The sequence below is a fragment of the Crocodylus porosus genome, unplaced genomic scaffold, assembly GCF_001723895.1.
Source record: "Crocodylus porosus isolate Cpor-Errol unplaced genomic scaffold, CroPor_comp1, whole genome shotgun sequence".
NCBI classification, from domain to species: domain Eukaryota; kingdom Metazoa; phylum Chordata; order Crocodylia; family Crocodylidae; genus Crocodylus; species Crocodylus porosus.
The window spans coordinates 70,639,645-70,655,172 of record NW_017728943.1 but is presented as its reverse complement, the minus strand read 5'-3'; the positions used below and the strand labels follow the sequence as shown (position 1 = coordinate 70,655,172).

At 42.3% G+C, this 15,528-nt stretch overlaps 1 protein-coding gene across 1 annotated transcript in view; it reads right to left on the bottom strand.

Moving 5' to 3' along the window:
- DNAH14 (dynein axonemal heavy chain 14) overlaps nt 1-15,528 on the bottom strand; it is a gene marked incomplete at its 5' end in the record, with an annotated part of 314,106 nt that overhangs the window by 82,773 nt on the left and 215,805 nt on the right. The window contains 4 exons of the mRNA XM_019548582.1: nt 2,823-2,984; nt 4,319-4,516; nt 5,931-6,017; nt 10,028-10,195. Of these exons, the coding sequence (XP_019404127.1) occupies nt 2,823-2,984; nt 4,319-4,516; nt 5,931-6,017; nt 10,028-10,195 (615 nt within the window). The remainder of the gene's footprint in view (nt 1-2,822; nt 2,985-4,318; nt 4,517-5,930; nt 6,018-10,027; nt 10,196-15,528) is intronic.

The following is a 15,528-nucleotide window of genomic DNA, read 5'->3' as shown; positions in this document are numbered from 1 at the left end:
CCCCTTCCCTCCCCCACCCCTTCCCCCACAACAGACTTACCAGCCAGATGCTTCTCTCCAAGCTGCTGGGCTGCATATTGGCAACTGGATCAGTATCGGCCAATATGGCTTGTTAATGATTGGCTATTGATATCAGCCCAAAAAATCTTTATCAGTGCAGCCCTAGTAATTATCACACAATAAAAATGACTATCCAGCTATAAAAAGAGTCAACCAGCTATAAAGTTAGTGCATGAAAATGACTAACAATTCTATAGTTGATATCTATCCATTTTAGTTTTAATGTATAACAGGACCCACAGTGATAGTTAAACACTGAAGTGTAATCCATCCTGCTTGTGGCCCTGAACAAGCATTAGCACAAAAGGCAGGTCAGTTTGTTCTTCCTTACTGGAATCTGTGATTTAGTGTTATGGATAAAATGAAGAGAACTGGCTAGCCATGTTAGTCTGAAATCAAATAGAAGATAGGACAGGGTTGTACCTTGGAGACCAACTGGCTCAGAGAGGCAAGACATGAACTTTCATAGGCGACAACCTACTTCATTAGGTGCTACAAACATACTGGCAGAAAGAGTTTTATATAAAAGGGCAGAGACACTGTTAAGAGAGGTAAAAAGAAGATTCGTTTGATCCCTTGAGATGAACAAGGCAGTTAACCCCTTGAAGAACACTAGAAGTAACTGCTAGTCTAGGTAATGAGATATGAATATATAGACCTTGTTGAGACCACGGTTAACACAATCCAGTGTGTGAAAGACTATTCGAAAAGGTCAAGATTGCATACCTGGAGCAGACCCCTGGCTAGGGGAATTTGCCCAGCTGTGGTGGCATGGCCATACTCCAATGGGAGCTCCCAATTCCCCCCAGCGCTGTTTTATCACCTCACCGGGTGAAGCGGATTGGACTCATTAAGCAGCCCAGGGTTATTTCTGGCCCAAGGAGATGGGATGAAGAGGGATGGTAGAAGGGAGAGATGGGGCATGAAGATAGAGTGAATGCCTGTCTGGTGCCCAGTACTGAACTCTCTGGGAATGGGGCAAGACACCTGCAGGGTCTTTAGCACTTGGAAGAGCTCACATGCCTAAGGGGAAAAAATGCTTCTGCATTAATTGGTCACCAGGCATGGTCAATTATGCCGGCGTGGTATCAATTACTGAAGGAAGAAAAAGGGAAATGCTTGATCGCAGAGCCAGTGATCAAGCACTCATGGATTAAGGGAGCAAGAGGCTGCATCTGAGTCCCCTGCAAGCCAGAACAAGCACCAATGGACAGACGGCAAGTGGCCTGTAGTTTTATTTTATTTGCTAAGAAATTTTTTTGGTTTTGTTGTATATACCTGGTCTGACACTGGGCAAGTGACGATCAGCCTGGGTCAGGGAGTCATCACCCCTCCCCCATTAATTAAGGTATCAAACTCATGGCAGGTGAGATAATAGTGAGGAAGACCAACCTACCTGAGTTGACTGACACCGGCCTTGGGGAAAAGGAAGGCCAGTGAATGTCAATGGGACGCAAAGGCCCACATCCGTACACGGTAATATCCCGACAGACTGCATTCTACCTATACCTTGAGGTATGTAGAAAAAACATTTAAAGCTGTCTCTATGGCTGAATCGCTGATTCTCTGAATCAGCATCAAATATTCAGATTTGGATTTGGCTGAATTAAATAGGGGACAGTGATCCGAATCAATTAATTGAATCACTGTCCCTAATTCGGGACAAATCCGAATCGAATAGGGTCCATTTTGCACACCCCTACCACATGCCCGCAGTGGTCCAAGCTAGAAGCTAGGGGGCTCTCGAGCATGCCTCCCTGCTCTACTGGAGCAGACAGCTTGGGCCAAGGCTAGCCCACCCACTCTGTGAGGGGTGAGGGTTTGTGGGGGAGGTGCAAAGCATCCTGCGATGCTGGGGCACTGTGAGTTAATCTGAATCTTGAGGAGATCTGGGACAGAAGTTCAATAAACTGATTTAACCTAAATCAGTTAAGTCTGATATTACATCCATACAGGTTTATTTTAAACCAATTTTGGCCATTTTGAAAGTAGTTTATGTGCACTGAACTTCTGTTGTGTTACAGATTTGAATTGGTTTTTGACCACTTATTCCAGTTAATGGGTAATTTCTGTTCCTTGTTATCACTTTAGGGTAGCTGTCCTATAAAATAAAGGAATGCTATAGGGGTTATGGTTTTGTCTGGATTCAAAAAGAAAGAAATCGGATCCTAATTAGATTTCTAATAGGAATAGGATCTGGCCCAAGTTCTGCTTCCAAAACTGACTTAATTGTCTTAGTGGTGCTCAATCTGTATGGTCCCACAGGCCGAATGAGTGATATGGGGATGGGCTATGGGTCAGATCCTGTGTGCAGGGTTTGTCTGTGCATCTGATCCTGTGCAGGGTTAGTTCATGGGTATGATCATATATGCTGGCCTAATCCAGAGCACCAAATCTGTTTATGTACACTGGTGTGAACTAGCATGCAAGGCCATGTCTTTGGGGCTTCTCACAGGTCCATAAATTTGGCAGCACAGGAGCAGCAATTAATGCTGCCAATGCACCTCTGTCACCAAATGTCTGGAGCCACAGAGAGCCTCATAGGATATATAACACGGCTCTGTGACACACTTCTGTTCTTTATGCTGGGGGTTGAGTACTACTGACCTAAGGAGACTCTTGAAGTATGTGGGCTTGGGACCTCTTTCTATTTAACTGGTGTCAATGGCAATGTCTTCAGCCTGAGCAGCATGTGGCACTCTAACATTTTGATTAAAAAAAAGTTTCAAAATCCTATGATATTAATGTAATTAACAAAATACCTGCAGAAAAAATGACAGAATAGCTTCTTTGCTGTTAGAGTAGTTAGCCTTTTCGGCAACAGCTGTAAGCTTCACAACAATATCTTCTACCTCTTCTTTATCAAATAAGTCAGGTACTTCTCCAGAATTCAGAATATAGCTCAAATCTTCTAAAAAACATTCCTAAGAGGAAGGACAGCAATTAGTAATCCCTCCATAGCTTATTTGATTGTAAAATTAACAACATAATACTTTATGGCAGTGGTCTCCAACTTTTCAGCTGTGGGCTGGGCAGTGCTGCGCTGTTCCTGGCTGGGCTGTGCTCAGGCCAGGCAGCAGAGGCAGTACTGGGAGCAAGGCCATGGAGGGGGGCTGTAGTCCCCCCACTCCCAGTGCCACAACCACCTGCCAGTCTGGTGGGAACAGCCCAGCACAGACTTCCAGCCGCGTAGAGGTGGTGGCTCCCACTGCAGGCTGAACATTGTGCCCTGGGAACCCACCCATTCCCTCCTCCACCGACTGACCTGCTGGGCTGGGGGAGGCATGCATGCACATGCGCTCAGCCCCCCCAGCCCAGGACTGACCTCAAGAGGCTCTGGGATCCTTGGTGGTATTTGGATTACGTGTACAAAGGGTGGAGGAGTTTGAATAAAAGAGGAATTAATCCACATCTTTGCCTACAACTCTAATCAAACCTGACACTTTTTTAAGGTAGAAAAGACTAGTTAACTTTTATGTTGTATCTCAGTTTTCCCATACTTCTACATATCTTGATTTTGAATGAAAAAAAGAAAAGGAAGTTTTACAAAAAGGACTATTTTCCTATTACATCTGACCCCATTAAAAATTAAAGTACTAGAAATCTTATACGATGGTTTGTTCTTGCCAATATTCCAGTCCAGTTTTCAGAGAAAAGAGATGTACTCCACATAAGCATCAAAATCATAGCTCAAAACACTTTTGAGGATACCCAAACAGTGACAATTCAAATACTGGTTTGGGGTTTATTAGGGACATATATGGCATATATAAAAACCAAAGGATATAAGTACAAAAAAACAGACAAGATGATATACAGGGGCACATTCAAAAACACAGCCAAAAATATATGTTGAAACAAGAAGTCAAATATCCAAATTTTCCAACCATCAATAACTTGTATATATATTCTGATAATTAATTTTTCTTAAGATTGTTCTTTGAAAATGTTTAATTTTCATCTCTTAGTTAAACTTGGCACTCATTTTTTCATATCAGAGTGACGTAAGAACTCAGCCTAGGAAAAAAAAAGTTTTTCATTATACAGTAAATGCCACAAGCTCTATTCTTCACTATTGAAATCTATTGGTTTTGCTTTTGACTTTGAATGAGAATTATATAGCATGACTTTTGGATCTTGGTCTCTATTTGTTTGTACATATGCACTTTGGTGTAACTCTAAATTAAACAATTAAACATACATGCATCCATCAACATGCCCTCATTTTGGCAATAATATCATATAAAAGACTGTTTACCTTTAGTATGTCTGAATCAGTGATAAGAAAAACAGTCCTCTGTCCCTCCAGCCCTGTTTGCCTATAAATTTTTTTCAGGTCCTCTCTGAAATCTGAGTAAGTATAACTGTGGGTAATAGACAATCTAAAAAGACTGCAGTTTGATAAATAACAGGCTAGAGTCACACACGTTACTTTCCCATTTCCATCCAGTCCAATCTGCAGAAAAATATCAGTTTTTATATATAATTTTATTTACATTTACATATAATGACTGAAGAACCTCTTTGGTATTCAATACATTCATAATTAAATATAAAATGAAACATTTGTATAATTACACATGCATTGTTCCAGTGTTTTTCTTTTTTCTACTCACACGTTTATTTGATTCTGTTAAAGTACGGTACTATATAAACTGCAGTACAGTAGGGTGTGACAGAAATGTAAACATTCTTGGGCTAATTTTTTCTCATTTCGTTTAATTCATAAATTTAAAAGCCCTTTAGAAAGTTAAATATTTTCCCCATTTTATAAGTGGAAAAAAATGAAGCTAAAACAATGAAGCTAAATTGACAAAGTCACAAAATAAGTCATAGGTACAGTTAGGAATAGAACCCAAACCCCCTAAATTCACAGTTTGTGTCATATGTTTCAAAACATCTTGACTCACAAAATCTTTATCAGATAATGTGGCAAAGAGCAAACTATATATACTTTGTGCTAAATTTGGAAAAATTTCAAGACGATTTTGAAAAGTTATTTAAGATCTAGCTTAATTATTCTATATAGATCAATGCTGTTCAACTTCTGGGGCCCCATGGACCTGAGGAGTGTCACAAGGCTGGTTTGTGGGCTGGATCCTGTGTGCAAGGTCAGTTTGCGGGCTGGATCCCAAGATGTGGTCTACTGGGTTTCAGTCTGTTCTCTGCCTGCAAACTGCTCCTTCCCCAGCTCAAACTGAAGAAGAAAAAAAAGAGACTTTCTCTCTCTGAACCCTTTTTTCCCTCTCTCCCCCTGCTCTCTTCCCCCTTGCTTTACCTTTTGTCTTGCTTATCTCTACCTACTTACATTTTCACTGACATCCTACCACACTTTTACCTTCTCTCATTCCTTGGAGTCTCAGACCAGCAGAGACTCCCTATGCCAGATAAAGGGTGACTGCACCCGAAAGCTTGCCAAGAACTTTTCCCCAACTACTCAGTTGGTCTAATAAAAGATATCACATCTACCCAAAGACCCTTGCCTGCCATGTCCTTAGACCAACACAGCTACAACCAAAAACTCAGGATCTTGAGGTAAAGCATTCTTGGAGCTGGAGGGATGATGTGGTCATACAGGGAACATAAATGAATGAGTAATAGCATTCAGTGCCAGAATAATTTCCTTTAAAATACAATTTCAATTTTCAACTTAGCTTACAGCTGGTAAACATAAATGAAACAAAGGCTAGTTCTGATCTTAACTTGCATTTAATCAGGCAGAACATAATAAAAGGTAATGCAAGTTAAATGAACCTTCTTGGTCAGGACAAGTGCAAATTCTGCATAAAACCCCAATTCCACTGGTGCCTTTAGGGTTTGTTTTTTTAAAAATTTACAGCTATGTAAATATAAAAGATTAATATTCTTACCAGGATCATGTGAGCACCTGGCTGTCGAAAAACTCTTGCAGCTCTTGTAATGTGTTCTACAGCTTCCTTAAAGAACACCATTGTAGTCTGGGGAATCAAAAAAGAAAAGCTTCAAGTACAGTAAGAAAAGTAGCAGCACATGCCAAGTGACATTTATGGTGGGTAACAAGGGGAAAAGGACTAAGGAGGAGAAAATACCTAGAAAAGCTGGGAGTCACAGTTCAATTTCAATTGGTAAAATATTAATAAAAAAACCCAACACATTTATGTCTTCTCTTTCTTTGCTTCTTGATTGTCCGCCAATTTCATGACTGCCACTTTCATGACTGCACTTAGTTCACTGTAACCATCAGTGACCTGGTCTGTTTACAAAAGCAACCACCATGAGCTACACTCTGCTCTCCATTACAGTGGTACAGCTTCACTGAATTCAATAGTATTATAACAATATAAGTGAGCATTATTTGGTTTCATGTGTGGCTGAGAAGACTCCATACAGCATCTATCCTATGAGGTTCTCTGTGTGTCCAGACTTTTGGTGACAGGGGTGCATTGGCAGCATTAATTGCTGCTCACTATTGAGATCAGAGGAACAAGAGATGTGGAGTTGTTTTTTTTTTACTGCTGCTGTTAGTCTAGATGCTGTATGTAATTATGCTGTGCTTCCCTGTAAAGTGAATGGAATGCATACTATGAGAGAAAGCACAGATTTGAAAAGAATCAAAACAGATTAAACAAAAAGAGGATTCTGGGGGAGGAATAAATGGAAAGGAATCAATCAATGAATATAATAATAAAATAAAAGGGTATAGAAAGAAAGCGAAAGGTATTCCTGAATCCCACTTGCTAGGCTAGCAAGTAGGAAATGAATGGTAGCCTTTGTTGTCTAATGCTGCTGAGCTTCTGGAAGACATCTCAGTAACTGACCCCAAGGCAGAAGTAGGCCAGTTCAAATAATGCTGCCTTTTATTCTGTTTTTCCATCTCTCCCCCAGAGCACTGGGATTAGAAGGGACCTCAGGGAAGGATCAGAGTCATCGGCCAGCTACACAGTCAATATGAGAGCAGTCCCTCCTGCCTCTTTCCCCTCCCTCTCCTTACTTTCTGTTTTTCTGTAGGCAAGCTCAGCTTCAGCTTCAAAACTTGAAACGTTTCAAAACTTTGAAACATTTTGACTGCCCTTGTTTCATTTTGAGACTGTTTCGAAGCCCTTCATTTGGTTTTGATGCCACTGTTTCAAGTTCGAAATGAGTTGAAACAACATTGAAATGAAACAGCCAGCGAAATTTCGCATAGCCCTACTTGGCACCCACGATGTAATAACAGACTTAAATGATTTAGGTTAAATCATTTTATTGAACTTCTGTCCCAGATCCCCTCGAGATTCAAATCAAAGCACAGTTCCCCAGCATCCCAGAATGCTTTGCACCTCTCCCGCAATCATCCCCTCACATGATGGGTGGGCTAAGTCTTGGCCCAAGCTGTCTGCGCCAGCTGAGCAGGGAAGTGTGCTCTACTGCCCCCAGCTTCTGGCCTGGGTCATTGCAGGCATGTGGATGCATTTCCAGCTTAGACTAACCTGCAAAGATTGAACTGACTTAGCCTCAGCCTTTTTGATTGTCTGTACTTATCCCTTAAGTCTCACTTTAAAAACTCTCAATACTGCCACCTGTTCTCTTCTTGCTATGCTACCGTGACAACCCTTTTATTAGCCTCAGCACAGCTTCCTCACATCCTTTGGCAAGCAGTAGTCTGCAGCAGACAAAAAACTTAAATACTATGCACAGGTCTCTTAAACCATATCTAGCCACACCCAGCAGAATAATGTCAGTGTACCTCTGCATCTATTGATGTATGCATTGACTGTTACATAAAGAGGGATAGAGGCAGGAATTTGTTCTGTGGTTGGCTAGCAATGACCCAGTTTTTGAAGTCCTCTCATAACACTTTTGAAGTGTATTACAATTAATTATGCCTTTTAAAGGGGAGAAAGCCCTACTTGAAAGCTTTAAGTGGAATCTCATTAATAATGTGAATAGGAAAGTGAAGACGACAAATTAAAGACATCACGAAACTATCTTGTTGGCACCAAAATTAAATTTCATTAGAGCTGGTCAGAAAAAAAAATTCTTGCAAACTGGAAACTTCTTTTTAGTCACCTCAAGATGTCATATATTTCTCAAGTAGCATTGCCCTCTGCTGGTGTCATGTTAAATGAAGAAACTTTAGCATAATTTATCTTTTTCAAAAGGGAGGTGAGATAACTTGCCTTTAAGGACTGCATTCTCTTAAAAAGCTTGTTGTTGACATAATTTTTTATTTCACTCAATTGATACATAATTCTATGAAATTAGTAGTTGTTAAAAAGTATAATAAAACATTATCTCATGGTAAATGACATGTCATTCTAGGCCAGGGAAGGGTAATTATTTTGGGTGGAGGGCAGCTTACTGAGTTTTGGCAAGCTGTTGAGCGCCACATGGATAGCCCTGCCCCCTGTTTGCCATCTTGGGACCAGATGTCCCGACCCCTAACCCCTGACCTTTGCCATCAGAAGTACTGCTTTTAGCAAGGGGTTTTGCCATCTCAGAGCCAGAAAAAATACTAAATTATATTCTAAAAAAATCACACATCTATAACATACATTAATTTGATTTCAAAAAATCTTTTTGTCCTGATTTACATGCGTTTGTGTAGTGTACATAGAGGTGATTGAACAATAGCTTAAAATGAAGCCTTACTCTTGTAAACTGTGGGGGGCATCGGGAGTGGGTATAGGTTTGTGGGGGGGCTTTTGGGTGTGCATGGAGGGTGGATAGGTGTGGGAGGGTGGGTGTGGAGTGAGGGAGCATGTGGGTGTGTGTGGATATTTGGGGTTTGGGTGGGTATGAGGTTTGTGGGGGAGGGTGGCTGGGCTGTGTGAGAGGGTGTGGGTGTAGGGGTCTGTGGGTATGGCAGTGCAAGCGGGTATGGGTGCATGTGTATGGTGGGGGGTGCTTGTGGGACTCACTCTATGGACAGACAGACACACACATACATACACACACACCCCTCCTGCTCCCTGGCTACTGGCACACCCCTGCTTCTGTGGTCCAGCAATACAGCCAGGGGCCTCATGGTGCTGGAGCAGCTGGCCGTGTACAGGGAAAGCTGCAGCAGGCAGACACTTTTGGGGATAGGGGGAAAAGGCAGGACCAGTCTGGCTTTTTTCCTGACTCGTGCTGGTTTCCCTTGGGTCCTCCTGCCCCTGGCTCCTGTCATCTTTGACAGGGAGCCTGCAGCAGATAAATATTAATTTTCTAAACTTTGTAGGTGTCCTGCAGGGCTGGATAGAATGGCATGGTGGGCCAGATTCAGCCCACGGGCCATATTTTACCTGCCCCTGTTCTAGGTTAAATTAATAGAAACTTTTTACTTATAGCAGCAGCTATGATTTACTGGATCTCCTATTATTTTTACAGTTAGAAAGATTTTAACTGTGTCTAGTGATAAACAGTAATAGCATTTTAACTGATGTTATTTTTCTAAATTTATTTCTAAGTTTTTTATAGTGTTCATCATCATAGTACCTAAGCATTTTTTATGTTCTACATTAATTCTACATTACTTGAACATCCCTGGTATCATTTTAAAGAATGGAACTGAAACCAAAGGGCCAGTGACACATGTAAAGCAGAATTAGAAACAAAATCAAATCTCCTGGGTCTAAATCCAGTGCCTTAGCCTTAAGATAATCCTTCTTCTTTTGCCTAGTGTAACAAATTATTTGCATTAAAATATTAAAATACCAATAATAACCCTGCCACGAATATATTTTTAAATCCGTGTTCTTACGATGCATGTATACTTGCTGCATTTTCACTATCCATGCTTGCACACATCAATATCTACTGCAGACAGAAATCAAGTAACTGTATACTGTTAAAATGCCAAATTTGCATGTATGAAAGTAGACTGGACACATTCAATTTCTGTCATTGCAACTTAGATAACTGTACTAAAAACTGATAATTTGGCAAGCTCAAAAATATTTTTAAGGATCTCTTTTCCTAATTTTAATTCAGTAACTACAGATAAGAAGACATCTGTTCACTTTACCTCATTATTTGTTGAACTCATTTTCATATGGAATGCTTCCAAGACAGAAACAAGTTTTTTATAGTTAGTGATATTTTGATAAATCCTACTTCCAAGAGGCATGTTCATATCTAGAAAATCAGCAAATATAGTTGACTCCTCCATTAGTTTTTCTTTGGTCCATACAATCTGTTAAAAATAAAAACCATTCTATTAATATTGTAAATATATTTGAATGCAATATTCAATGCTGTTTGTAAACCATTTTTGGTGGTTAAAGTATAATATTAATCTTCCTACTAAGTGTACCAGTTTTCAAAGGGATCTTATCCAATTTGGCATGTGTATGTGCTCATGTTCATAAGTATACTTATGCATATATGCATATAATAGAGATAGGGCTAATAGCGCACTCTATTATGGTTGACTGGCACTTCCACTTATAAGATCTTGACTTTAGTAGCTTTAACTGTTTGGACTGTTGTATTCTTTTTATGCTGGGTGTCACTCATTGCTACTTTTGGAAATGTTAATAATAAATCAACCATTCTTAAGAATAAGGTTAAAAAAATACAGTATTTTTCAGTGTTGAAACATTTCTGGTGATTTTTTTCTTTTAGACATCTAGTACCTGGTGATGACTTGAAAATGATATTTAGAGGTTTTCTTTTTGGAATTGGCTTATACATATATGTATATGCATTAGAATGGTTCAGGATGGGCAGTAGGGTTTAACTGATTTTGAAAAGCCTGGGTCTCTCTCTCCCTCTCTCTCACACGCACAGAGTTTCACACAGCCTTTAGGAGCAGATAGGCTGTCTAACACAACCAGGCAAATAGATACACACACAGCCTGGAAAAGTACCATACTGTTCCATAAGGTTGCTGGTAGGTGCTGTAAGGCTTCGCCCCCTTTCTGGTTGGTGCCTTCTTCCCTAGCGACGCAGGGTAAGACTGCACCCTGGGGCCACCTAGATGGTTTTGAGCGCTTCCCCTACTCGCCTGCCATGACTTGGATGTTGATTGATAGGGAGGCAGTTTCTTGTTAGTGGTCCCAGAGGGCTCGTGACCCTGGACTTTCTTCGTGGGGCTCCAAAACTCCTCTTTACCCCACCCTTACCACATCCACGGCCTGGAAGGGCACTGTTCCCTGTAATCTTCCCCAGGACGATCTCTTCTCATCCACGTGGCTTGCCTCGATCGGGTTTGGGTCTTTCTGGCCACCAATCTCTCCCAAGTTGATCCCTAGTCTTCAGACCAACTTTCGGGTAACTAAACATGCCCCAGCCTGGGGGGTAACAATAACTTAGAAAATTCTTAACTAAAAGAGAAGATGTTCGGCATCTGCCGACAGGTGCCTGGGATTCTGGCTCCCAGGACCTCTCTGGCTCTCTGGGATGGACGAAGGAATTTGTCCGTCTCTCCGGGTACTCTTCCCAGGGACCAGCTGACTAGGAGTTAATCACTCCTGATCCCACTACCTGGTGGTACTTACCACTTCCTCGCTGGGCTCTGAGCCAGTCGCCGCCTGTTCCTCCTTCTTCACCAGGCTGCCCACAGGATTTTGCCATCGCTCACCACCCTTCCCTGAACTCTGCGGAGCTGTGTCTTTGCCTGTGATTGTGGAGAAGACCATCTCCCTGCTGTGGCCTTCCGGCAATCTTCGGCTTCCCGAGCCTGGACTCTTGGTTCTCCCATCTGGGCTTCCCCGGCTGATGCTGGGGGTTCTCGCTCTGTGTTATGTTCTGCCATCCTTGCCCGGTTCTGCCGTCTGCATCTCCCGGCCGGCATTCTGCTCTTCTCCACCTGGGTAGCTGGTTCTCTCCCCAGCTGCCCTTTGAGCAACCCACATTTCCTTCAGGCTCTGCTCCCAGGGCTTGGCGATCCACAGGCTCAGGCAGCTGTGGAACTGCTGAGCCTGTGTCGGCATTTCCCCGCAGCTGCCGCTCATCCTGTTCCCTGCTGTAAGTACCAGTGCTTATCACGTGGGGTCCCGGGACATACTGGGAGGGGGGCTTCTACCTCCCCTCTCACACAACATGAAATAAGGTGGCACCAGCACACAAGGTGCAAGAGTGGGGGCTAAAATTCCTGTTTTGGGAAGGGTGTGCATGTGATGAGCTTGGAATGCGTTGATGAGACAGGACATGGACAGTATGATGAACACAGAGAGACCAACCAGGGACAACCATGAGAGATCCTTATCTCCCAGCTCTGTGCTGGGAGATAAAGATCTACATGAGAGCTACTGCATCTACATGAGTGATAACACACCATTACTAATCAAAAGTAAATTTGCTACTTGCATTTGCAGGTAGCAAATTTACTTGCAATTAGGTAGGGTTACTGCATAGTAAACATTTGCACATGTAGTCACACATGCTTACTTCGCAGTAAACTATGCTACTGTGCAGTTAAGTGTCACACGTACATGCATCCTGTGTGCGGTTTTAGGCTTTGCTTTTTAAAAAGGATGTAGAGAAGTTAAATCAGGTCTAGAGGCAGGGAATATACATGATAAAGGCATGTTCAATTTATGTTCAATAGACATATTTAACTTATGGAAAAGATTCTTAAGAGAGGACATGATAGCAGTCTTTAAATATTGGAGGGGCTGCCATAAAGAAGTGGAAAACCTTTTTCTTTTTTGCTGCAGGGAGCAGGATGCAGACCAAAAGTTTGAAATTACAGCAAAGTAGGTTTAGATTGGGTATCTGGAAGAACTTCTTCCCTGTAAGAACAGTGAGGAAGGGGAATAGACTTCCTAGGGTAATTGCTGAGATTGGATGAGCATTGATCAAAGATCATCTAGGAGTAGCTATGCTTATGCACTTATGGGTATTTCCCATGCTTCTGGGCTTTGCTGGCTGCCACATGGGGCCAGGAAGGGATTTCTTTTCCTGATTCTGTTGCTTCATGTTGCAGGGGTTTTTTTCACTTTCCTCGGACACACTGGATGTTGGCCACAGCCAAAGCTCAGGATTTTGAATGGAAAGTGCCAAGGCTTCTCCTGGGATTTAAACCTAAAGGTTCCTGGCTAGAAGGTTTTGCCCCTTTGCTTGGGGTCAGACCAATAGCCATACTTGGGGTTAGGGAGGAATGTTACTCTATGGTCAGACTGGTACAGACTGTGTGTGTGGGGGGGGGTTGCCTTCCATTATAGCTCACATGGCCCTCTTCCTTGGATCTCTCAAGTATATCTTAAAAAACTTTTACAGATGCAAGACATTAACTGCTGTTGTCTCTCTGCTTTACCTGTGGCAGGTTAGGGTGTTATGCTTTGTGGTTGTGTCATGGTTGATTGTGTAGTTTTACTAATAGGCTAAATGATCAATTTGATTGTCTGGATTTATATGGGATGCTTTGAATAGAGATGATCCTGCCTCATGCCTGGGTTGGAGGTCCCTGTGTGAACATGCATGCATATGTAGACTGAGCATGTGCAGTAAGCTACATATAGACTGAGTGTACAGGCAGGTGTGTACACATACTCATTCTGTACAAGTACTCGTGTCCAATCCCCAAAATGTAGTCAGCCAGAAACCAATGTGTTTGTGTGGGGAAGGGCAAGCGAAGAACATGTTCCCAGCCAGTGCTCAGCCTGCTGTGCGTGCTTGGTCTATGTGTTCATGCTTACACATCCACACTGTACAGAAAGAGGAACTGCAACTTTTGGTTAAATGGCAAAAATGTGATTTATGCAGCTAGAAAACTTCTATTTACATGCATGAAAGGAAAAGGAATTCCATCCTAGAAACTACCTGACAACTACTGGGGAAACCCTAAGATCAGATGAGGAACTGAAGTGGGAGGGACTGGTGCTGCAGGACTGTTGAGGAAAGCATGGGAGGGTAGTCAGTTCTGACATGGAGCTAGGGGGCAGAGGGACAAAGGGAGATTTGTGACAAAAAGACTTAGAGAATAAATGTGGGAGAATGGGATGAAGGACCTGGACTAGATGAAGACCCTGGAGAAGAGAATGGGCCCATATGTGTGTTAGACTAGGCATCTAAGGGAATAACAAGTGGAAATGAAAAGGGACAGTGGGAACTAGAAATGGCTAGGCATGATAACTGTAAATATGAATAAGGGCAAGACTGAGTCAGGGAAGGTACCTCAAGAGAGGAACTAACTTGCTGGTCAGGCAGACCAGGACTATGATGATCAAGAGATAGTTAGGAAAGAAGAGCTATACAAAACATAAATAGATTTCCAAGTAGCTGCTGTACAAGTCTGAAATTGTGACATTGGCTCTGATGGCAGACATTAAGGACAGATAAAGCATTCCTCCTGAAGGTGGTAAGGTCCCTTTAGCAATCTTATAAGTGGCATCTCAAAGTGCCAATAGGTTCTCAAAAAGGTGAGTATTCAAAAATTAGTCCTTAAAAATGACTTAATTGTGACACAACTAAAGCAAGTATTCCTCATTTTTCACTATTTGATCTAACTTGTATTAAAATAAGAAAATGTTTAAGCTGCTGTATTTTCAATTTTCTAATTTCATGATCAAGTAAAACGTCCAGTAGATGGCTCCATTTCTTCAATCTTACTCTATTGTTCACACAAGACTGCTCAGAAACAGAAACATACAGAAATGAAAAGAGAAGTAACTTACTTTATAGTAACTGAAGTTATTTCAAAGGCATTTTCCACATTCATGTTTCACTGGATACACACATCTCATATACTTGGGCACAAAAAATTCTGACTGGCAATATCTGTATAGTGAATATGTGACCTGCGCCTCTCCTCATGCTTTCTGCCAATGGAATGAAGAATGATAGAGTTTCTGATGCCTCTGGGGACAACCTGGGGGGGAGGTACTAGTACAAGGGAGGCTAGGGGACAGTGATCATGAAATGATCCAGTTTGCTATTCAGAGAAAGGTGGGGAGGGTAACTAGCACTGCGCAAATGCCTGACTTTAGGAAAGCCAACTTAGACGTGCTCAGGGCAGTAGTCAGGGAGGCACTTGGAGCCCAGGGTCCAGGAAAGGTGGTTCTTCCTCAAGGAGGCTATCCTTGGGGCACAGCAGGACGCAATTCCTCTGTGCAGGAAGGCGGAAAAAGGGTCCAAGAAACCTTCATGGCTGAGCGCGGATATCCAGGCTGGCCTGAGGGCAAAGAAAAAAGCATATTGGCGGTGGAAGCAGGGGGAAGGGACAAAGGAGGAGTACACCTCCCTGACCCAAGCTTGTAGGGATTTGGTGAGGAAGGCTAAAGCAGCACTGGCTCTTAGTTAGCTTCTGGGATTAAGGACAACAAAAAGTCCTTTTTCAAGTATATAGGTAGCAAGAAGAAGTCTCGGGGTAACATTGGACCCCTATGAGGCAGGGCAAGGCAGTTGGTGACGGATGTGTGAGAGAAGGCAGAACTCTTCAACAAGTTCTTTGCCTCTGTGTTCCTGTCTGCTGACAATGGGGTGCTCTTGGGTGACAGCGTAGAGAGGCCCAGGAAGGATGCGATTTCCCCAACTATCAGTTCAGACCTAGTTAAGGACTACCTGGAGGGCTTAGATGTGTCC